Here is a 24,164-nt window from a genome sequence, read left to right as displayed (position 1 = left end):
GCCAACATATTATTTTGAAAAGCCCGCAGAAGAAAAAAAAAAAAAAAAAAAAAAGAAAACACAAGGGGCAGATATCACAATCACAAATCGCCTTTCTCGAAAATTCCCACTGTCCCATCTCCATCAACATCATCAACTGCAATAAGTGTCTCTCCGCTGTGTGTGTGTGTGTGTGTGTGTGTGAGGGAGAAGTGGGCAAAGGCTCCGCCTCACTCAAAAAGCGAGAGAAAAAAAAGGAAAAGCAAACTGATACACACCTCTCAATTCTGGCAGGAGGAAAAGAATAGGAGTGTTTATGAAGCGTATAAGTAAACAGCAGGATAACCAGGCACACCGAGAGCCGAGGCTACTTCCCCCCGTAAAAACCGACACCAACCGCCTCCCAGCGCCGGAGATTGTCCCGTTGCGTTCAGGATTAAGTTTTTATGTCATCTAAAGGTGGATCATTATCTAAATCCGAGATAACAAGCGAATTTGAAATGCGTAGCCTGCGATGCTATTTCTGGAGCCCCTAAAGCCGACGTTTGAACTCTCAGTAAAGATCCAGTCGAGGTAGGATTCATGATTATTGTAAAGGTGGTGTAAAATATTTGAGTGTGTCCTCCACCGGGGTATAGTTTTGAAAGCTATACTCGCATCGCTGTCCATGTGTCCCTGCGCCATCAGCAAGGAGGGACAAGGGAGGGTGGGAGTAGACATTATCCGATACTCCACTTCATAGTGATGTGGGAATAGGCTTTATTAAGTTCCTAATGAGCTGGGCAGTTATGGGGTAATGGTGAACACATTAAAGATCCAATTAAGATCAATTATGAGCGATGTTTTGTAAATATATATGATTAAAATAAATGATATATATATCTCTGTATACTTGAAATCATAAAGACTGTTGACATATATGGAAAGAGTTTGAGCAAAAGTTTGGTGCAAGTGTGTTTTTGTGGAGTTGCAGCCGTTCTTGTTGGTAGTGAATAGCCAAACAAATCCAGTTTGAACTTGTCATCTGTGCCCTACTAATTAATGAGAGCTTAATTAGTGAGCCAATCAGGCGTCCATATGAGCACCTGCACATTTTGAGGATAATCCTTCCATTTCAGAGTTTTGACAGGCGGAGTGGGCACTGGTTCTCAAAAGGCAACTCTCTCCACTCTCCCTCTTCTGTTTTTTTTTTTTTTTTTTTTACTGCATTTGGAGGCTCCAATGGAAGAAAGCTTCAAGTGGAGGAGGAGGAGGGTGGCTCCATTGTCTGGCCAGTGAAGGGGTGGGGATTGAGGCTGTATGCAGATGTGCTGCTGGCAACGGACATCTGCTCTCGCCGCCTCCCCACCCCATCCCCACTGGGCATTGTCACAACAGGCAGGGGAACTTAGAGTGGAGCCTGCCCACAGAGAAAAGGCCTTTGTTAATGACATGCAGGCTGTGGCCTGCACCCTTCCAGAGGCGAGTGTTTGCATCTGAAACCCCACGTTTATGAGAACATCTGATCATCTCATGAGGTGTGCTTTTAATCCGAGATTCTTTACCCCAAAAATACATCAGTTACTGGTGGTGCAACAGATACACCACTTCTTAGTTTGTCACTGCCCACTGGGATTTCCTTTTTTCCAGCTCCTTCAGTTGCACCTGCGAAAACACCCTCCCCTGTTCGCCTCTCCATATCCCTCCCCATCATCTGCCGCCTTCAACTCTGCTGGGGGTTGAACTTCCTCTCACGCCTTTGTGGCCTGCATGTGTTCAGATATGAAAGCTGGCCTCCCAAGGCAAACACATCACAGGCAGCATCACAATGCACATGGCAGCTCCGATCAGGCCTTTTGATTTATCACCGAGGAGGAAAATGCCAAGAAAACGCGAAACCAACGCTTTAATATTTATGATATCATGCATTCTGCTTGTGCTTGATGGTGACTATCAGTGTTGATGCACGTGTGTGTGTGTGTGTGTGCATGTGTTTGTATTGGAAATCAGGAGTCTCATTTGCCTCAACAGATATTCCCTGGTGACTGGTGGAGTCGGTGTACTGTGATTACGGACATGATTTGTGCTTGTAGAGAGCACTGATGTACATGGCTGATCTGCTGTACAACATGCTTGTGCAGGGACTCATTTGTGTGTTTCTGCTGTATTATAACACTCTGGATAGTGGAGAGGCAAGCTGGGCAGCATGTGCACCGAAGCAGGAAGAGATGATGGTTTTTGAAAGCACAGGTGCTGTCTCTCACTTTGCTCACCACCCGCTCACTTGGCATGTGGTTTTCTTTGGACAGAGGATGCGTGTTCTGTTTATTCTGTGAGACTCACTTTCTTGCGTTGCTGCGATGCCATCCTGCTCTGTTGTCGACATGATTGCTTCATAAAGAAGGACAAGCTAGAAGCACAGCGACAGAAAACACATCTGAATCATGCCTGTTATGAAGTCACAGAAGCAAAGAAATTACAATTGGTTAATCATATTCTCAGAGCCTAATACTCCATTTAACACAGTAATTTGGACGCTGCTGAAATAGCTCTTGTGAAGTCTTCTGAGAATTCCCATAATGGCCAGGCCACTAACGGCTTCTAAAAGTCCCCATAGGAGTTGGTTTGAGAGGATTTTACTGTCATGTGATTGTGCTATGCATTGTGGAGAGGAGGTAATGGGTGTGAAATTACACTGTGCCATCTGCAAGAGGCCCAAAATGTACAGCCTGATGTCAGTCACCCTCATGCAAAATCACAGAGCATGGAGGATTAGGGATTTATACTGCAGCTCTTTTGACACAGTGGCAATTTGAGAAATGTTGAGAAATTCATAGTTTTTGCTTTTCTTTATTTGCGAGATTTGTTTTTGTTTTTGTTTTCTTTTCATTCAACAATAGCTGATTAGCCAGTTAAGCTAAAGGTTTCATAGTCCGATGACATCATTTTCGAATGTGAATGATTGAATGTTCTTCTCAAAAACTGTGCTTCAGAGGCGGTACACCGATGGAACAGGTGTGTTTCAGTTACTCCGTGAGCAACTGTTGTGCTGTGTCTCATAGCGGCTGGTAACAGGTTTGTCTCAGAGTACAGCCCTTTTAGAATCTGCGGTGTGTTTAAAGCAACTGGTGCGCTCTCCCAATTTTTCAGCACCTGTTCCTCGTTTGTTACAACATGCTCTGTTGTGTCTCAGGCGTTTTTGTTTGTGGCCGTGAAGGATAGTTTTGAGAGAGTGGACCAGACAGCAGCAGGTGTCTGATTCACTTCGCTGATAAGGCCTGCTCACCCAGCGTGCTTAAAAGATACTGTACGCTGTACTGAGCCTCTCTGTGTCTGTGTGTGCAGCTGCATGCACTCCTGTCTGCCACTATATAATATATATATATATATATTTGTGTGTACAGTATGGAGAAACAGATACATGCCAAAGTCATTTCTCATGCTCTCACAGCTGTTTTTGCTGTAGCTTGCTCCTGCCACTTCGGCATCCTACAAGCTTGTTTGTGGGCTTTGCCAATTCAAAATAATGCATTTAATAGACACTCCCAGCTCAGCTGGCGCAGTGGCTAGAAAACAAGCAAATTATAGTCCGCTGCTGTATTTGAAAGTATTAAGGTTTTTAATTTAGACAGTCAGACATGAAAGTGCAGAATCATATTCACACATTGTTGCCAGATCTTACATATTAAGTCCAAAGTGATTAACTGAACAAATTGCACCGTTGCTTGTATTAGATTTTTATTATTCTGTGTAATGTTTATCACCACTGTTGCATCATTTCTCTGCTCATTGAGTCTCTGAGTGTTTACAAGTAAATGTTAAATGGCTGGGAGACTCGCAGATATAGTCTTGCAACTTGTGTAGAACACTAAGCTCAAGCTTTGATCTTAATTCTTCAAGTTCTTTGGAGATTTCTCGCTTTGTTAAAACTTACATTGTTGCAACATGTATTTAAAAAAGATGCAAATAATGATTATTTTCTTGATTGATCTGGTAATTTATGATTATAAAAAAAATAGTGAAAAATGCTCATCAAATGTTCCAAGAGCCCAAATTACTTGTTTTGCCTGCCCAGCAATTCAAAACCAAAAGCTGGGACAGACTGTACCAGCTATATCATGTCTTTGTTCAGCTAGATGAACAAAAAGTACAGTGTAAGTTGTGCTCTTTGCACATGAATAATGAGACTACTGTAGGTTTTTTCACTGGGGACATTTTAACACATCACAGTTAGAGAAGCAAAGGTGTAATAAAATGAATGGCAGCTGAGTTTCATGTTAGCAGTAGCACACGTGCTAAAAGGTCTGGTGTAAAAAAAAAGGCCAGTCATTTAAATGACTCTACGGTCTAGTGAGTGTGCATACAGTATGTTGAGGATGCATAAATGAACATTTTCTCTTAATTATTAATTCATTATGTGTTTGGAGGAAAGCTCTTGGCAGTAGTGGGGGAACAGTGGAGGATGTTTACTGTTCCCTGTATTTATGAGCATGGGAGTTTGCTCACATCACTTGGCTGTCTAATAGCCTCCCACCTGGTGTAAACCACCACACTGTGGAGTCCCTGCTCCTCCTTAATGACTGGCCATTTTCCTCCAAAGAAGTCGTAATTGCTCTCAACTGCATGCATGGACATTATGCCAGAGATAGATGGGGGGGGGGGGGGTTGGAAGAGGATTGGGGTGGGGGGGGGGGGGTTGGAAGAGGATTGGTGAAGGGGTGTAGTTTTGAGATCTAATACGGATGTAATACACTGTCTTTCCAACATGGAAAAGTGTGTGTGTGTGTGTGTGTTTGCCAGCAGGAAAAAAAAAAAAAAAAGAGGAGTTGATCTTCTCCCACTCACCTCCCCTCCTTCGCTTGGCATAGCCACAGCTTTAAACACCTGCCATTAACTTTCATGCAAACCACAGAGGATTAGGAATGAATAGTGGCAACGTCTTCCAACTATGTGTGCATGTACATGTGTGCTCGCGTTTGTGTCTGCGTGTCACTTTTGCAGGAACTAGCAGAGACAAAGCACCATCTGCACGCAGCAGGCTGTCCTGACTGCCTGTTCCTCTCACTGGGGCAGAGAAGAGGCTTTCTGTGAGCATTGTTATGAAACCGACTGCTGCTGCTGCTGCCGATGCTGCTGTTGCTGCTACGCTGGTTGTTAATGCTGACAGCTAATAATGTCCTCCTGGATGACTGTGCCTTGCTGGAGCCAGAGAGAAGAGACAGAGACTAATGAAGAGAGGCAGGAAGTGAAGCGATGAGAAAGACAGAAACAGATAGAGAGCAAGATAGCAGCGAGGTGTGCAGCTCGCTCTGTCCAAGCTGGTGAAGTTTCCCCGAAGAGGATTACACACATATACACACACACACACACAGAAAGTACAGGCACATGTATTGTGTTTTATTTCCTCTCTTTTTTTTGTTCCTTCCTTCCTACTCGCTCTCTCCTGTCTCAGCGTCTCAGGAGGGAGGTGGCATGAGGAGGAGGAAGGGTTCCATTGTGTCTCGGCAGAGCCCCTATTCCAGTCCAGCTGACATAGACTTGTGTCAGGAGGATCCATCCTGCTGATGTTAGGCAAGTTGTAAACTGAAAGAGATGTCTAAAGTGCTGAAGTGAGCCCTTGCCAGTGGAGAGATGGCTCTGTTTGTTTGCCATTCTGCTGAGCACCACTTCACAGAAAAAACTTTTCTGCCCGAATCTGCTGACGGAGAGAGGGGGGGAAAAAACTGTTGGATTTGGGGTTTTGGGAGTCACTTGTGGGCACACAGAGCTTTGGCCATTGTGGGTCTGTGACATTGACATTTGGACATGGTGAGGGAGAGAAAAGAGTTAAAAGCTTACTTTTTTTTTCAGCTGTCTCTTACCACACAAATTGTTTTGCCACTGCTCACAATTCTCAGAGACAGCAGTCATTGAACCTTCCAACCACATGAATATGCATTATAAGTCCGCTTTTCTTCTCTGCCCCCTGAGCTGTATTTTTTTTTTTCCACCCAGAGACCTGTCGTGTTGTGTTTGATTGGCCCTGACATTTGAAAAGGTCCTTGAATAAAAAAAAAAGTTGTTTATGACAACTGCAGAACTCTCCTTGCAGCAGAGTAAAAATGGCATTTTGAAAGGAGCACAGCTCCTGCATATTTAAATGCTAATGGCTCTGTGAATGTGCGGGCTAATAGGATGTAGTCCAGTATGTACACTTTCAGTATGCAGGCACACTGTCTGAGTGCTGCTTCTAATAACTGTGGAAGGTGCATCAGCTCTTTTTATTAACTGATTATGTGGAGTCTGATTTTTTTTTTTTTTTTTATATAAATGATCACATTCTTTCTTTATGGCAGCAGACAGAAATCTCAACACATAAGCATGAAGAATGGGCTTATATCCAGAAAAAAACCCTCGGGGAAATCTGTTTTTGAAATTCTGGCATCTGTGGTGTATTATCACAATGGTTATGATGCAGATAAAGTTTAACAGCTTGTTTTACAAGCTCACTGATGCTGTGTGGCAGTGTAGGGCTGCTAGTCCAAGACCAGGCCCCTGGGGTTCTGGCTGGGCAGCCCTGTAGTGAGGCGTCAGGTTTATTATGAGCGGTTTTGTTAGCAGTAGACGGCCACAAGTGCCATTTATCTCCCTGGACTTTGACCTGTTTGTGTAGTCTTTGGTCTCATAGTCCTGCTTGCACTCTAGGTTTTAAATAGTGTGGACACAGGACAACTGATGATGCCATTAGATGAGAATTTGTATTGAAATTGAGTTTGTTATCTCACTCCCAGATGTGGTATTGTTTAACTATTTATGACTAGTGCAAAAGCTCTCTGTGCTGGTTAGCTCAGTTGTGACTTGCTATTGGGAATTTTGCATGTTTACCATAATTGGATTTCATGTAAAAAATGTTCACATATGTACTTTGCTCACAGCGAGCGAAGCCACTGACTGGAGTGATATCAGGATGAACTGATTTTGCTGTTAAATGTCACTGTTTTTAATGCTGCTGTGTCTGTGCCCCTACAGGCTAAAAGGATAACCCAACCTTTAGTTTTTGAATGCTTTAAGTTTATCCTCACACTCAGCTTTAAACTGTCTACATTACAGGCCTTCATGCATCTAGCTGCTTATTTGCTTGCATAAATACTGGCAGGTGTCCAAACAGGGAAATCTGGCAGAGATCCATGAAACTATTTGACTTCTAAACCACACTGTTAAAGGAGAGACTGCACTTCTCTTTGATTTAAATGAGCAGTGGACATCAGCATGGTTACTGTTACAGAGCATCAGTGCTCACACACACACACACACACACACACGCCTACACGATGTCACGCAAAAGCAGTGATCTACTTGTTGCTGTATAGAGCTAAACAGGGTGAGCTGTCATTCTGCTTCTCATCACTCATCTGTGGCGAAAAGTGGCATATTATCTACTTGTTGGAAGCAGTTAGGGAAGTGTTGAAAAAGTGAGTGGGGGAGCTGAGCAGTGGAGTCTTATCACCTTAGCTATCTCCATTATGAATATGGATATTACCAATGTTTGGCAAGCCCGAGGCTAATTCTTTGATTCTCTGCTGCTGAGAAGCTCAGTGGGATGGTTGGCTTTTTAACTCGTCAGCTTGTTCACACAAAGACATGTTTGATTTTCACCCGTATGGAGATGTTTGATTCCTGATCCTGAACAAAAAGGATTTACTGTGGGTTAATGTTTCATTGAGCGAGAGAGAAGCCACAGACTCTCAGTCCCTCCTACTCAGTCTTCTGTGAATACTACCCTCGGGACTCTGTGTGAGGTTAGAAGTAGGTATCGCTGGGGTGTTCACACATCTATTTTAAGGCATAATACATGTGTACACTGCAACATTTCACCATCTTTTTATTCTTTATGCTACATATCTGACATATCAAGCAGAGACATAACTCTATAATATACGACATTTACTGAGCAGGATTTTGCTCCCAGAGTGAAAGTGTGTGCTGCTTTTTATTTATCTGGCTTCCAACATCTTTTGACCTAAGGTGAACATTTTTCCAGTAATGAAGTTTTGTGCCATCCGGAGATAGGGGAGTGCATTAGGACGATAACAGAGCTACAGTTCATCAGTACTGTCATGTCAGGGATTTTTCTGATGCATGAGGCCTATGATTTACCTACAGCCATACTGAACTCGCTGTTTAAAAAAATCAGCACAGCCAAATGTGAATGTGAGGATAGTTGGAAGTCCTATCATCCTGTCAGGCATGCAGTTAATACCAAGGAAAATACAGTTTGAATTCCATGCACCAGTCACTTTATGCTGATATTATTTATACTTAACATTTTTAGGAGTTTTTAAACCATTTCTTCTCTTCTTATGGGGTTTGTTTTTTGTATTATTCTCGTCCAGAATGTGCCACTAGAAATGTGTTTTCATTTCACTGTAGCCAGCAAACTGAAAAGATGATAAACTTGAGCAGAGGTTATATGTGTTTTGGTCTCTTTAGCCCCAGTGGAAGTTTGAACCGCTGAAATATTTCAACTCACAGAACATAGCTTTTTGTTCCACTTTTCACCCATTTGGTCATGTCCCTTCTCCCAAGGATAAACCTTTATTTCTTTCTAGCACTAAGCTCTCTTTCCTCTGAATATCAGTTGTGCCTCCTAATCCGTCTGTGCCCTTGTCTTGTCTTTTTTTTTTTTTTTTTTTTTTCTTAGTTTCATCTGTGTGCGCTCTCTCTCACAGGTGGCTGAGGGATGTGCTGGCTCTTCTTTGCTGGCTGGCTGTGTTTCTTCTGTTTGCTATCTATTAAATACCAGCTGCTGTCCTTGATCAGGGAAGCTTGCCACTGTAATAAACATGCCTGATACGTGCATACATATACATAAAAGCAGGAAAAGATGTGCATACTTGCACACATAGACAGAAACATGCACACAGTGGTAAATTAGCCTTATTATAAGCAAGCTATTAATTCAACAAGGAGGCTGAAAAGAGACCACCACGAGCACAGGACTCGTCAGAGGTGGGCTAGAGAGACTAAACCTGCTGTCATTGAAAAGAGGTCTTTTTATGTTGCACTGACACAAAATGCTCTGTTTATAGCTGAAATTATAAAGCCCTTTAAACGAACACCGCTTCCTGTGATAATTTGCTGTGCGCCATCATGAGTACAGTCGCTATCTTGTGTCTCGCTCCCCATCCTCGAGCCTTTCATGCTAGGCAGAGTTTCACAGAGCCCCCTCCCTGGAGGCTGGATGCAGCCAGACACCCACCTTGGCCCCAGTTCCCAGCAAATACGTCTGTGTTTTTGGGTTGTCCGTCTAGTGTGTGTGTGTGTGTGTGTGTGGGCAGCAGCATTCAGTGGTGTTCTCACAACCCAGCTGAGACTGACAGATGGAATCATTTCACACACCGACAGAAAGGCAGGATACGGGAAACCTGGGTGTTTTTAATAGTCCTGGCGCTGCTGTGGTTGGTATTAATCTAGGTCAGAGGCGTTCAGCTCACAGCGAGTCGGCCTCTGGGGCAAGATTGGCCTTTACTTAACCCCATTTACTCAGCTACCTTACATTCTATTCACCTTATACTTAGTTTGCTGTTAAAGAACCGAAGATCTATATGCTTTGTGGTGTTGCGCAGATTCCTACGCTACCTGGTTCAGCTAGCCTTTTGCAATCACAGCACAGTGGCTTTTCCTTACAGTTCAGATGGCTCATACCATTGAAGCCCCTGGACATTTGATAGCACACTCCATGATGTTCAGCTCACGGCTTAACAAGTGAAAAGCCCAGCGGAGCTGACTAGTATACTTTAAGTAGCATTCTGCCAGTAGGGATGGGAATCCAACCTCAAAATCTTGAGCACTGACAGCTGTGAAGTCATTAAAAGTTTGCATGACATGCTCTGCAAGGTGTTGTTTACTTTCATCATAAATTTATTGAGTCAAAGTTGTTGTTCTGCTGCTTGTGTATGGGCTCAAGTTAGGGTCAAAAAGATGTTGTGCTTGTAATGTGACGTTCAGAAATAATTCGAGTTTGTGTATGTGTGGAAAGGTTTTGACTGTGAAGTGATCGTGAATGTCTGTGTACATTAAACTCAGCACTCAAAGTTCCCACTCTGTGTGTGATGCCTGTCCTCTGACTGGACTCTGTTGTGTGATTGGACCGTCATTGTCCAGCCAGACTCGGGTGTAAAGACAGTGTCTTTGCGTAACCTCACCACTGATGTTTAGTTCATGGACACACATCCGCCTGCACATTTTATTTTTTTTTTTTGAAGATATAAATCTTTTTTTTTTTTTTACCCATAAGCAACCTTGAGTTTCTTGTGGACATTCATTTCTTTCACTCTTTGAATCTCTTTGAGAAGTCGTCTGTATGTTCACATATCTGAAAACCCCTCAGTATGTATTAAATACTAACCTTGACATTACAGCAGCTTGATACATTAGGGATACTTTATGCAGACAAGGGTTCAGGAAGCTCTTTTATACTGATGATCACATTTCTGTATCATGATTTACCTCCTCTGGAAACTGTGAACAAAAGCTCATTCAAAATATGAGCATTTGCACTCACATCGTGAACTCATCTCCACAGTTAATTTGCAGTCTAATTGCTTTTACAGTTGTTGCATATGCATCAGGTGCTCAGTAGTTAATTGGTAGGAAAAGACAGATCATCAAGTTCAACAATTAAAACAGGCACTTGCCAACCTCAACACATGAAAGTGTATCTAATTTGACAAAAACTATTCTGAAGGGATTTCGTGGAAATGATTTACAATTAGGTATTATGTGGAGACTAGATTTTCTGATATGGAGAAGAAGGTATTTGTGGTGTGTGTGCTTTCACAAAGCCTCACTTCGCTCCTTAGACCCAGAAGCAGTTTTTTTGAAAGTCACTCTTCATTAGTCATGCTCTGTGTTTCTCTGAAAATCTTAAATTTACTCCTGAAATGGGACTCTGGCATCTTCATTCTTCAATCAGCCATTTTTCCCAGCTCTTTAAGAGTTTGGCTCCTTTCCAACGCATTCATTTTTTCATTTAATTTTTTTTTTTTTTTTTTGGTAAGAATTTGAAGGGCCATCTCCCTGATGTATAATTATTCCATAGCCCTAAAATATAATTGCTTTTTTGTCGCTCATCTTTGCTCTTTCCTTCATGTTAGAGTTAAATGGTTTTAAATATTTCACTCTGGAGAGGTGTAAGAAGTCGGTGAGCATGAGGTTAGATATTTTGAGTAAATGGAGCTAAATTGTTTAGACTTGAGTTAAACGATAACAGACGATGTGCCTGTGTTTTTTTTTTCGCTCTGGCCTTGTGTTAATGAGCTGTTAGCTGAGGAATGTAAAGGTACTAAAGAGCTGAGACAGTCAAGGTGAGATGGCGAAGACAGCAGCCGATTACAGTTTCGCAAAACCTGTAGACAACGTATCACTGGCAAGACTTGTTTTTTATCCTATGAACAAAGGCCAGTACACACATGGTCTTTGGTTTGTGTTGTTTACCCTTCGGATGAAGTCGTGGCTCTCTGGTGTTGCCCACTAATTTAGTTGTACCTGCATATTTCAGCTTATTTTAGGATCAGAGAACCTGGTGCAGAACAAGTGAAAAACAGATTTTGTTGGCCTTGTTCTAATCAGTGTCGTGTTCACACTGGTTTGTACAAATAAACCTTGAGCTGTAAGCGTGAAGTCATGCAGCACTTTACTGTCTCAGTCTCATGTGTTTATTTATCTTCTCTTGTGTCACAGAGAGCTTAAAAAGAAATAACTGATTAGGAGGATTATTAGTTGAGACAGAAACTCAGCCTCAATTTATGGATATAACAAATGAATGACGAATGAATGAGGAGCTGCCAAAATACACAGTGAAGGACACAAACAGAGCCCAACGCTGTCTTAACTCTTTTTTTTTTTTTTGTGATCCAATTCATTGTTGCCACAGGTTCAAAATGATATATATTTGTATATATTGTTTATACAGATCACTTATAAAATTGCTTTCTTGACAGTTAATGGTCAGAAGATTGATTTTAGTAGTAGAGCTGTAACTACTAGTTTCCTTTTCAATTAATTTTCCGATTATTTTATTGATTAGTTGATCAATTGTTTAGTGTGTAAAATGTCAGAAATCATCAGTTTCATTTTATCCCCCAAACCAACCTGTCAATACTCAAACATATTCAGCTCACAATGATATCAGTAAAAAGAGAAGCTGGAACCAGAGAAGCTTTGACATTTTTGCTTAAAGGAGCTATATGTAAGTTTTTGCCATTGCTCCATAGCCAACATAAGCATTAGCTACTGTTTTCATAGCAGTCTAGAAGAAACATTGGGAGTTCAACACCAAACCTCATTGCTTTACTCAGGCTATCAGGCTCTTCTTCTACTGAAGTTAGCACGCTAACCAGCTAGCCCCAGCCAGTCTTGTCACTTTCCTATGGTGACTCACTGTAACCTCCAGTGTGCTTTGATGAATTAGCACTGCTCAGGGGGAGTACTATAACCTCTTGTCTTGTAAATGCAATGATGGCCTAAGTTCTTGTCAAGCAACAATCACCGCCACCTGCTCCCGGCAAGAACCACATTCAGCAGCAGAGAAAACCTACAAATAGCACCTTTAAAACATGTGACAATAAATGATCAAAATAGTTGCCATACAGTTCTAAAAAAAAGACTAATTGATTAATTGAGTCTAAATAGTGGTTTGGTTTTGAATTCTTAATAAAATTACGTATCGGCTACCGTTACATTTTCTCAAGTTCACTTGAAAGCAGACCCATGTATTCAGGTGGTCTCAGTCCAGTTGTTTAGACTGCACCAGAGCTAGATAGACAGCTTTCACACCACCCTAAACTAGCCAAACCAACCGAGCCAGTAGATTTAAATGGAACCAAACAGAGTTTCTTGAATGTGATAAAAGTCTGTATGTCTTTACTTTTTAAAAAAATTTTTTTTATCTCGAAAAAAAAATGACGTTAGTTCAGAGGAAGATGCTGTCAGGTGTCACCTCATGTCATTTAACCAACCATGTGTACATCCCACTTAGCAGTGAGCATCATAAGGTATCTGTAGCATTCGTTATCATGTCTAGCACTCATTACCAGTCCCAGGGAGACCTTCAAAAGAAGTTGATCCAGTTCTCTCATGTATTGTTCATATATGAAAGGTTAGTGTGTGTGTGCAGTTGAGCTCTCAGTACTGGTCTTTGTTCCTCTGAGAAAAAGATCTGATGTTGTATGGATGTTGTGGAAAAGACAGATTTATTACCACAATAAAAGCATCTTAGACACATCCTTTTACCTGTCAGCTTAAGTGCCACTGGTTTTGGTGTGATTGCTTGTTTGTGTACTCTGTGTGTTGAGATTACTAAATACTGTAGGTTTTCAGTATCTAGCCTGTCAGGTAAAGGAAAGAAAAATACCAGGAGAAATTTAGAGACAAGTTTACGATGCTTTTTTAATTTAATTCAAACGTGGACTCTGTATCGTTCCAAGACTTCAGTGGTCTGTGTTGTGTAGTGGTGTTGTGTAAAAAATAAATTGCCAATTATACCAGTGGAGATTTTATTCCAGACTTTGTTTTAGTTCATTAGATGTAAGGAGCCAGAGAGAGGAGGAATGCAGGCCATGCCGAAAGCCTCAACGGGTTAGGCTAACAGGCTGCCATGCACAATAATGTCACCATTATGCGTTTCCTGGGTGACTTAAACGAATAGGCATTATTACAAAATTGTGCATTAGCCCAAGTCAGCAGTTAGTACTGCTGCAGTCTCATTTCGTTTAGAGTTGAGAGGAGAGAAAGATGGAGAGAGTGTGAGAGGAGGAGTAAGGAAGGGAGGGAGGGAGGGAGAGGGAAGGGGGGAGATGGGAAAATGGTTCAGAGAAAAAAAGCGATGTAAAGGAGAAATGGGGAATGAAAAGGACGCTATCTGCCAGAGTCTGACAGGACATTGAAAAGGAGGTCAAAGGATACATGGAGAGGCGCAGATGGACTGACAGACTTGGGGGATCGTGATGATGATGGAGAGGTAGAAAGAAGGGAGCTGTAATTATCAGTAACCGGTGTATTTAGACGAGGAGGGCTGGAGGAAGAAAGAGGCTGGCAGAGAGGAGGACAGTGTAAATCAACGGTCTGAGCGACAGCTTTACGTGCCCCTCGAAGCCCCAACTATCAGATTAATGAGAGAAGAGAAACCTTAACCACCTTCTCTTCCCTGCTGCTTCCGTTTCTGCTATCTTGCACTTTCAGGAACATAAATCACAGACTCTTAAGCAGTCACTTTAGGTAGCTGCTACACAATTCCTCCTCAAAATGTTGACTAAAATATCCCAGTCCAATGATGCGCTGCACTAATGGGATTTTACTGCAGCTAGTGTCCATTGAAACGGCATCTCTTACAAGTAGTCCTGGATTCTAAACCACATTCATTCCAGTTGTTGCAGGAGTAACTCAGCATTATGGGAAATGTGCTACTTTCTTGCCAAGAGTCAGATGAGAAAATCAATATCGTCATGTCTGTATGGTAAATACAAACCTAGAGCAGGCAACCTGTTAACCTAGCTTTGCATAAAAACTGGAAACAGGAATACAACTAGCCCAGCTCTGTTCAAAAGTAAACACATTTGAATGAAGATATCATACCTCATTTAAATAAATACATAAATATTGATAAATTAAACAAACACGGCAAATATTGTTACTTGTGGACAGAGCCAGGTTAGCCCACTGTTTCCAGTCTCTATGCTAAGCTAAGCTAACTGGCTGTGATGTTAGGTGGTGTTTATCTTCTTTATACAAGATAAGGAATAAGCTATATATGGATTTTTTTTTTAAATGTTAAAAATGATGTGTTAACCATATGACTGTCACATGTAACTGTTCAAACATGTAACATAATAAGTAAAAAAATAAAATAAAATTTCCAGCGCCAGGTTTCCCTTCAGCTCCATTCTTCAACTTTAAACCCATGCTTGTGTAGCTCAGTCTCTTCTGTGTGTGTATAAGCTGGTGGTCATCACGTTCTCAAAGTTAAATTAGTTCACTGGGGTCAAGGACTGGACACTCGGTCGATGATCTAAAAAAAGACAGAGCAAGATGTTCTTTTCTCAAGATGAAAACTCCCCCTTGTAGTAAACACCTGCACAGATATTTCAGTCAAACGTGTGTTATGAGAAAGTCGAAGCTGGAGCTTTGACTTCATTGCGTGCCTTTTCACCCTCAGCCAAACCCACAGGTTTCTTAATCTGTTGCGCGGGCTCCTCTGAGATATGGCTTCAGTGAGAAAAAGACCTCTCTCTTTCTCTTCCCTCTCTCTCTATGTCTTCAGTGCTATTACCAACCTAAACAAAGCGGCCTGGCTTTTTATGTACTTTTCCTCACAAAAAGGAGCCGAAAAGAATGAGTGCAGGGGAAAGAGATGTAACATAAAGAGCTGAAAGAGAGACATGTTTCTGAAGTGTAAAACTGGCTCTTTCTGCTTGTGAAATGTCTTGATGTACAGGGTGTCAGATGGAAAAACACTGTGAAATCATAACCTCTCTGAGTGATGCAACAGCTGCAACAATGCAGTGTAATGCCTGGTGCGCTTGATTTATTTATTTATTTTTCCTTCTCTTACTTCTGTTTGTTTCTCGGTGAGACAGTAGAGAGGCTGTTGTAGCACATCTGTGGTGAACATCTGCCACAATTCATTCAAGCTCTTATCTTTGAACACCACTCAGCTCTGTGGCATTCATTTATCCACTGTTAAAGCACATAGAAAAGAGCTTTATTTCTGAGGTCCATCATGTGAGTGGCATTTAAATTATTTGTTGAAATTAACACCTACATCAAAGCTTTGCAGGGTGACTTCGCACTTCTGCAGCCCAAACATGAAAAACTGTGTGAAAACAGAATTTCTGGAAAGTTTAAAGGGCTTGATTTACCCAGAAATATGCATGAGTTACAGTCACACTCATCACACATGAATGATTTCTTTGTAGTGGCTAGCAGTGCATATTAGTGGTGGGGAAAATGTTTTGGTCGCACCTTTAACCGTAACTGGAAAGTTAAGCTGCTGCTGAAGAAATAGTTTTTACTTTTGCTTTGATTACTGATTTTCACTTCTGCATTCCACAAAAATTTACTGTGCGACATCAGTTGCGAAGCAGCTAACGATTCTTTTAATTCTCGGTTGATCAGCTGATTATTTAGTTAGTTGAACAATTCATTTTTTTAGTCTGTTAAACGTCAAAATATCATTGATATTCATCTTGCAAAGACATGAAACTGAGAAAGGATAAATCAACAAATAGTTTCAGCTTTAAATATCAGAAATCAGTTGAGCAGGATATAATCTCCCTCAGTTGATGCTTAGGCTGATAATATAGATGTATAGTTAATGTAAGATTTGTTGAAGTGACATTGATGCACAAGAAATCTCATGTTAAGAATAGAGACACAGGTATGTAGTGCAGGAACAACATTCAGTGCAGGGGATACTGCAGGATAAACTGCACAGGATGGTACAATAGTAGATACACAGTGTATGTACTGTATATACCGTGAAAACAGTTTCATACAGCGCGGGATGCTGCAGGTCGCAGTCATAGTGGTGAGTCCAACTGTGCATGAAATGCATCCAAGTAGAAAGGCAAGATGTGATTACAAAATAACATTTGCAGTTTGGCTACACTGCAAAAATGGTGCGTGCAGATGTCAGATGTCATAACTGTACCTCATAAATGTCAGAATTTTATATATTGTTATAATACATGTTTTTCTCAGCCCACAAAGTCAAAATCCTGGTACAGCAAAGTCAAAGAAAATCTTGTATTACCAAGAATATTGTGAGGTTTGCATCACTCGTCAGATCTGACAACAGTTACTTTCGTCACAATCTGACTTGGTAACATTCGCAGTCTTGTCATAGAACCTGCGAACAAGACCACAAGCCACAAGTAACACACTGCTACGTGTGTTGAGCAGAGCGCCTGCCCTCTCTACGCCGAGCCAGACAATCCCTGGAGTTGTGTGTTTCTGTCGTTTGCGTGTGTGTGTGTGTGCGTGTGTGTGTGTGACTTTCTCCTCTGTTTCTCTTCCTCTCCTCCAGCACTGAGCACGTATTTTCTCTCGGGTCAATCCCCTTATTGTTAAGTTACATAACAGCACTTAGTCAAGTAACAATCAGCAGCGATGGGGCTAAGGGCTGTGGATAACTGTACTTCCTCTCTGGCACTCATCTGGCGGAGAGCTCTGCTCAAAGTTGTTGTTGACTTTTCAACCCGCTTAGTGGAGTCGACTTTTTTTTTTTTTTTTTTTTTCTAGAGATGGAGTGGATCTCCTTCTTACATGAGTCAAATCTCTGGAATTAATTTATTGAAATGAAGTCATGGATACCACATTTTTGGGCTTTTGGTAAAATGTAGCTCTCGAAGTGCTGAGGAGGCCGTTCCTCTGAGCCGGCGGGGGTTTGCCATCCCATCAGTGGAGACCACCAGTGAGAGAAGTGATGAAATGTCGTATTTGAAATGATTCCAGGTGTAGATGGTAGTTATTATTCTGAGTGAATGTGTGGGTCTTGGGGGTACATGCTCTAAGTTACATAACGCATATGTGATAAATAATACAACTGATACTTGTGTGAAGTTCTGTTTATCAAAAAATATGATGTATTTCTTAAATAATGGATTGAGAAGTATTTTTATCAATATACTCAGTGACACAATTGATAATAAACATAGACTTAAACTATATATAGTCGACAAAATGACATGTACACCTCATTACATGGCTCGATAATGAAGTCAAACACATCAACCTGAAATTAACACTACATGTCATAAGTCAAATCAAATATAAATGATCAGATTAATGTACAGTGGAATTAATTGTGTTTCACTTTTATGGATTATATCACAAACGTCAAAATAGACAACAGATAGTGTGTTATGGTCCTATTGTCACAATGCAGTTTGACAAAGTGTTGGTAAAAAGGAAAAGTGATTGTTTTGAACTAAAACTCACCTTAGATGCAGTTTCTACAAACACTGATGTTGTATTGTAATAATATTGCAATAAAAAATTGTATTGTATTGTGATAGTGTTCATTTTATTCCCATCCTTTTGTTGCGTAACCAGCACGTTATTGTAGAGTACGATATGACTGGTGCAGCCTATATTATTGTTGTTCACTGAGCCAGTTGTCAGTGAAGAGTCTATATCAGGAGAGTTTATAATGTCTAAATGGCCAGATGCACTCATGACCTGTAGTGTAGCTGCTCTGCAGCACAGAGTCAGATGCCCATGCATGTCTCCTCCGGTCTATTCATAGCCAAGGCAGTGTGACTCCCCCGCCTCTGACTGACTGTTTCCTGCTTTCTCTCTTGCTCAATTACTTCTCTTCTGACTCCCACATGTGGGTCTTCAGCTCTTTGGCAGGAAGGCTTACCTTGTGGAGGAGGGAAGCGGTAGCACAGCTGACTGGTGAAGCAAGCCGCAGTGTCTTTGCCATGTCAGACAGATATAGGAGCTCAAAGTGTGTTGAAAGCGGGAGGAATGTAGCACCTACAGTAATGTGTCTTTTAAATTTACTTAGCTGCAAAGCACCCCCCCCACCCTCCTCCTCCCGTCCCCACAGCTGGGAAAATGCCCCAACAGCTGGCCAAATAAAAAGGCCATGCATCAATTCATCATGCAGCCATATTGCTTATCCTGCCCTCCACCGCACCAGAACATAACAGTTATAATTGCAGTTACAGCGCAAATATCAATATATCATCATATAAATAGTCAAGAGAGAGCCATTCTCCAAGCGCAGCACTCTAGGGTTGGGCCCAGAGGCCAATATGGAAAGAAACAGAGGCGAGTGCGAAAGCGCTGAAGGAGATATGGTTAAAATGTAGGAGGATGGCGTCACACTGTACTCATCCCATTTGATGATGTTTTTCTAGTACTTTCCTCTCCCTCCCACCAACCCCCTTTCATGTCTTTATTCTGCTGATACAACCTCCTCCCGTCTGCTGACTAACTGACCCACATTCCTCTGTGTGACTCGCTGCCCTCAGACAGTGTGTGTGTGTGTGTGTGTGTGTGTGTGTGTGTGTGTGTGTGTGTGTGTGTGTGTGTATATACCTAGTTACCCGTGCATGTGCCTTTCCCCAAAAAATACTGTGCCGTGTCCCTCAGGCTTCAGCAGGAACCAGTCAGGACTCGGCTCTGTAGAGGAGCATCAGTCACTGAGCATTAATGACTGGTAAAACGCCTCATTTACTCCCTCACTCGGTGTCTGTCAGCTTTTGCTGTGTTGGGGCTCTGGTTGCAGAGGTGACATTTCTTCATTACTCTAAATGAATGGTGCTCTCTGAGATGAAGCTCCCTCTAGTGGAGAGTGGGCTCTGCAGGGCAAATGTCTGATTTTGCAGATTCAGTGACTCTGCCAAGGTTTTGTGCGGAGTTGCTGTCAGATGACAATTCCTGGACTTCTTGTGATGCGCTTTCAGGAAATCATCTTTATCTGATTGTATCAGATTATCATGATGTCTTGTAGGCATGCAACAGTGACTAAAACCTCAGCTTCAAAAGGAACATGAAGTGGAAGCCACAACTCCTTGGACTACTCTACTCTGACTCTGCATTTTATTGTTTTTTTGTATTGTATACAATTCCCTTGTTTTTTAATTAGCATAATATACACTTATGAACCTGTGCCATGTCCTGTTTCTTGTATAAGTTACTGTATATACTGTGTGTTTTAAGTGTGAACTGCAAAGCGGCTGCATTTGTAAATGAACTTTAAGATACATGTGGTACAAAACATTGCATGGCAGCAATTGTGTTAAATATTTTTCCTGACGCCTCACCAGCAAAATTAACCTGTCTAAATTAATAGATTATTATGTATACGCTAAAAATGCATTACTACCAGACCATTTTCAAAAATAACCTTTCTCTCTGCTTTCTGCAATTTCAGGTATAAAACACCAGCTCATTAACTTGCGGAGGATTGGAGACTTTGAGGAGGAGAGGTGGATAGAAAATCAAGAGAGGAGAGAGCATTTCAAGCTGCGACAGGATGGCACTGGTCGACAAACACAAAGTGAAACGCCAGCGGCTGGACAGGATCTGCGAAGGTGAGAAAGACTTCTTTACTCCTCAGTCTCTTTCTTTCTTTGTCTCTCTTCCTGTGTTTTTTGCACATGCGTATTTGAAGTGCTGGCTACACATTTGTAGGTCACTGGAAGTTGATTATTTAGGTTGTGGGATGCGTGTGTCTTTGTGTGTCTGTACATTTAACGTTGAGCGTGTGTGTTAATTCCACAGGTTTATGTTGAAGCAATGAAAAAAGATTCCCAAATACTGTTATATGGAGAAGAAGTTTCCACCAGTTTTTAAGCCTCTCACTCTGCTGCTACAAATGCACTGAAAAGCCAGTGGGATCGTTTGCATAAGTGTGTTTGTGTGTGTCAAAAGGAGCCTTGGGACCAGCCGAGGCTCCAAACTTCGGCTTTGAAGGCTGTCGAGGAGAGAGTGAGAATGTGTGTGTGTGTGTGTGTGTGTGTGTGTGTGTGTGTGTGTGTATATGTGTGTGCGTGTGTGTGTGTGGTAGAGGGAGGAGGTTTGGTTGATGGCTGAATAAGACTTGGGTTCAATGTTTCCAGATTGCGAGCAAGATAAAGTAGGGAGTTTGTAATAAATTGAAGCACTCCTCAGAGCCCTGGGTAGGGGGTAGTGGGATTGATTTGCGTGCAGATGTGCATTTGTGTGTGTTGGCGCGCGTGTGTGTGTGTGTGTGCATGCGTGCATGCGTGCATGCGTGTGTGCGCACGTGTGTGTGTGTGTGTGTTCACTTTAAGCAGGAGATTTTCCTTTCCTTTTGACTTACTTATTCTTTATTTAACCACCAATTGGAGCCACTAACTTACTGAATGTTCAATTAGCGTGTGTGAGTGTACGTGTGTGTGTGTGTGTGTGTGTGTGTGTGTGTGTGTGTGTGTGTGTGTGTGTGTGTGTGTGTGTATATGTGTGTGTTCTCTCTTACTCAGCCCATGTTGCAACAATAATGCAGACACTATAGGTAGTTTTGTCTTGTCTTTTCTATGATGAGATATAGGAGCCAGCTCATTAAGTGTTTCTTTCATCTGTCTTTGTGAAAGTGTGAAATGTTTTCCTCTGGTTTATTATATATTTAAAGATGAGTGAGACTCAGCTTCAGCATTTGCTGTTAGAATTTGAACCTTTTGTTAAACAGTTAAACAACGATTCATTTGTTAAAAAAAATGACAGCTCTCATGATGTGTCACGTGTAATACACATGGTTATAAAGGAGCCTGTAGGCTTCAAACAAAGCACTTGTCAGTGTTTGAAACCTTCTCCTTCCACAACTTTCAGGCGTCTGAATGTCTGAAATGCATATCAACTTCCTGCACTGTTTCCCGTGGCCATTTCTGTGTGGAGACAGGATGTAGGATTTGAACTTCTATATATTAAAAAAATTATTCACACAACTACTTTCATTTTGTGTGTGTGTGTGTGTGTGTGTACAAACGAATATAACAACATGAATGCCTTCAAGGACAGACCGTCCAAAAGCGTGCACCATTATCCCCATTATAACATCTCATGCTTTTTTTCTGGCTGCCGCCTTTTCACCGTGCCTTTTGAGTGCGGCCTCTCAGAGTTGTCATAAACACTTCAGACAGCCTTGGGACGTTGTTGGATGACATGTTCTAAGTAGTACGATTCAAGCATACCCTGGTACTAACTGTTTCCTCTGTCTGTAATATCTACCCAGACTCTCTTCTCATGTGAACTTTCCAACCGCTGTCTCAGCCTGACCGGTCTCAGTCTGTCGAACTGCGACAGCCACGGACTCATGGGAAAACATGAAATAACTAACGACATTCAAAAAATTCACTTAAACATTCCAGGAGAAGGGTTATGTCGCAGGGTTTTTTTTTTTAGTCATTTGCATTATTTCAAATGTCAGCGTGATTTTGAATTCGGTCTTCTTACTCTGTTGCCAGTTTCACTTCAGCTCTGTATAAGTGAAACCATAGGATTTTCTCAGCAATATTGATTGACTCCACGTGAAAACTCCCCTGTTTGTTCCTTTCTAATGAAAATCCCATTGTGATTGAGAAACCAAATATAATAGATTCCTAAATGAAGCAGCGATGCTGTCTGTTTCCACCCTCAGAATGAGAGCCACATGTGGCATCTCAACCCTCTTCCAAACCACCAACCCTGCTTACTTGGAAACACTTTTTCCCCTCTTTTTTCACACAAGAAGAATGACTCTGTACTCTCTAAGGGGGCAATGTGGTACACATCATATAACAGTATTTTCTGCTCTGCACCATTTGTCCCACAGACATCTTCAGTGTCTCCTCTGCTTATCAACAATGAAATCATTCTACCAAAGAGGACGGGGTTTTTTTTTTTTTTTTGTCTGGTGCAGTTAGTCACTGCAGCTGCTCTTAAAAAATGTGTAGAAGGGGGGTGATTCATATTGAGGAAGTTAAAAGATCAGAGGTTGGTGAATCACGCTGTTTTCACAGTAGCGTTAAATCTGTTCAACCATATAAAAAAAAGGGCATTTCAGAACCAGAGGCATGGGGGTTTTCTGCACCATAATGTCAAAGCCACCCACTATTATCTATAAACAGAGTGTTGGGACTGAGGCGTGAAATAGAAATCAAAGTTCATATTATGTGTATTGACAAAAACAAGAACGTTATGGAGTGATTGTGATTGCGTCGCTGTCGTGGGTTGCACTTGGCGAGACGGCGCGAGAAGCCTCCCTAATCTCCATTTATCTTCGGAGGGTAACTGTGTCAATCCAATGCTTGTCTCACAGCGGAGCGCATTGATTACATCTTTACTCATCGTGATGAGTGGCTAACTGAGCCGTGCCTGTGGCCTAAATCGAATTCGAAATGGCTGATCAAGTGTGGCTGTTTACTCCCATCAGAAGTAGTCACAGTGCTGGAATGTAGATTTTTACCGGAACGGTGGATGTTTTACCGTTGAGGATATCTAATGTGATTCACTATCCTGTGCTTTCATGTTTGATTTTTGCGGTTTTCAAATTAGACACGCGAGGTCCATCCAGGCCTGTCTCTCTCTCTTGTCTATCAGTTCTTTTTTTTGTTGTTCACCCCTGCCGATGAAATATAATGGGGAAAAAAAATGTCATTATTTCGTTCACTAATTGACTAAACAACACTAAAAGATTTTGTGTAATGTATTTTAAAGCATCAAGTTTTAATTGATTACACAAATTGCTCCATTAATTTCTCTATTAAGCCTCACAGCATTGTTTAGTGTAGATATCAGCTTTCAAGATGTATATCGTGCAACTGTTCCCTCTGTTGTGGGTTTGATAAAGAGCCAAGAGGAGTGTAACTGCAATAAGGGAACTGTGGCAAACATCTGTTGTGAGCATCAGTTCCCATACTCCCTCTCTCTCATTCCCCCCTTTTTCTCTCTGTCTCTCTCATTCTCTGACTCTCTCTCTCTCTCTCTCTCTACGTCTCCTTCTGTCCGCTCCATCTGCGTACCCAGCATGCATTGGCTTGGGCAGCAGCGCAAGTTGTTGCCATTGCCGTTTAGCCAGAGCAAGCTGACTGATCCGGGCAGGGATGGGATGTGAGCGGCGCTGCGACGTGAACTAGGTCGCGGTGACAGCATGTTCCTGAATGTTGATTTACAAGTTGTGAATCTGTGCTTGGATGCAAACACCACAAGGTGGGGTAGTGGAATTTGTCATGGTGCTGTTTCCAAGTGTTTTAGTTGGCAGTTAAATAAACATGTTAACGCTTGATAATGCATCTTGTTTTGTCGTGTGTACAGCAGGAGGAAATGTTTAAACAGTGAGCAGTAAATAATGTGGCCAGTCAGGGCTAAAATACCATAAAATTTAGCCTGTAAATTATTCATACTGGTTCTTTATTTCTTTTTTTTCTTTTTGTTTCATAACAAAATGCTTCATATTAAACAGAGTGGAAAAGGAAAGGGGTGTCCTGATGTCATCCTCCCCCTGCAGGGTGGGGGGAGGTGCGGGGGACTCAGACCTAGGACTCTACTACATCCACCTCTCTGCTTTTAACAGCCCCCCCCCCCCCCCCCCCCTCCAACTCACATTCTGGCATCCAGCTCTGGTATGAGGTCATCGATGTGGTGTCTGGGTTTGACCCCCCCCCCCCCCCCGGGCTTGTTCCAGGCTCTTCACCAAAACCCACGACCCCTTTACAGGC

General features: G+C 41.9%; 1 protein-coding gene across 4 annotated transcripts in view; it reads left to right on the top strand.

Moving 5' to 3' along the window:
* Positions 1 to 276: 276 nt before the first annotated feature.
* Positions 277 to 24,164, top strand: part of LOC139622764 (C-terminal-binding protein 2-like) — a 62,563-nt gene continuing 38,675 nt past the window's right edge. For 2 of the 4 annotated variants that reach the window (XR_011691372.1, XM_071480327.1), the window contains exons 1-2: positions 284 to 552; positions 19,880 to 20,039. Coding sequence is in view for 3 of the 4 variants with exons in the window: in XM_071480327.1 (XP_071336428.1) it covers positions 19,982 to 20,039 (58 nt within the window). In the remaining variant the exon portion in view is untranslated. Of the gene's footprint in view, positions 553 to 5,410; positions 5,530 to 19,879; positions 20,040 to 24,164 lie in introns of all 4 variants that reach the window. The other 2 variants (XM_071480328.1, XM_071480330.1) reach the window with 2 other exon arrangements.

The sequence above is a fragment of the Trachinotus anak genome, unplaced genomic scaffold, assembly GCF_046630095.1.
Source record: "Trachinotus anak isolate AG129_WGS33_773 ecotype Australia unplaced genomic scaffold, CSIRO_AGI_Tana_v1 ptg000007l, whole genome shotgun sequence".
Lineage (NCBI taxonomy): Eukaryota > Metazoa > Chordata > Actinopteri > Carangiformes > Carangidae > Trachinotus > Trachinotus anak.
Note: the sequence above shows the minus strand (reverse complement) of the source record. Positions and strands in the feature narration are given on the sequence as shown.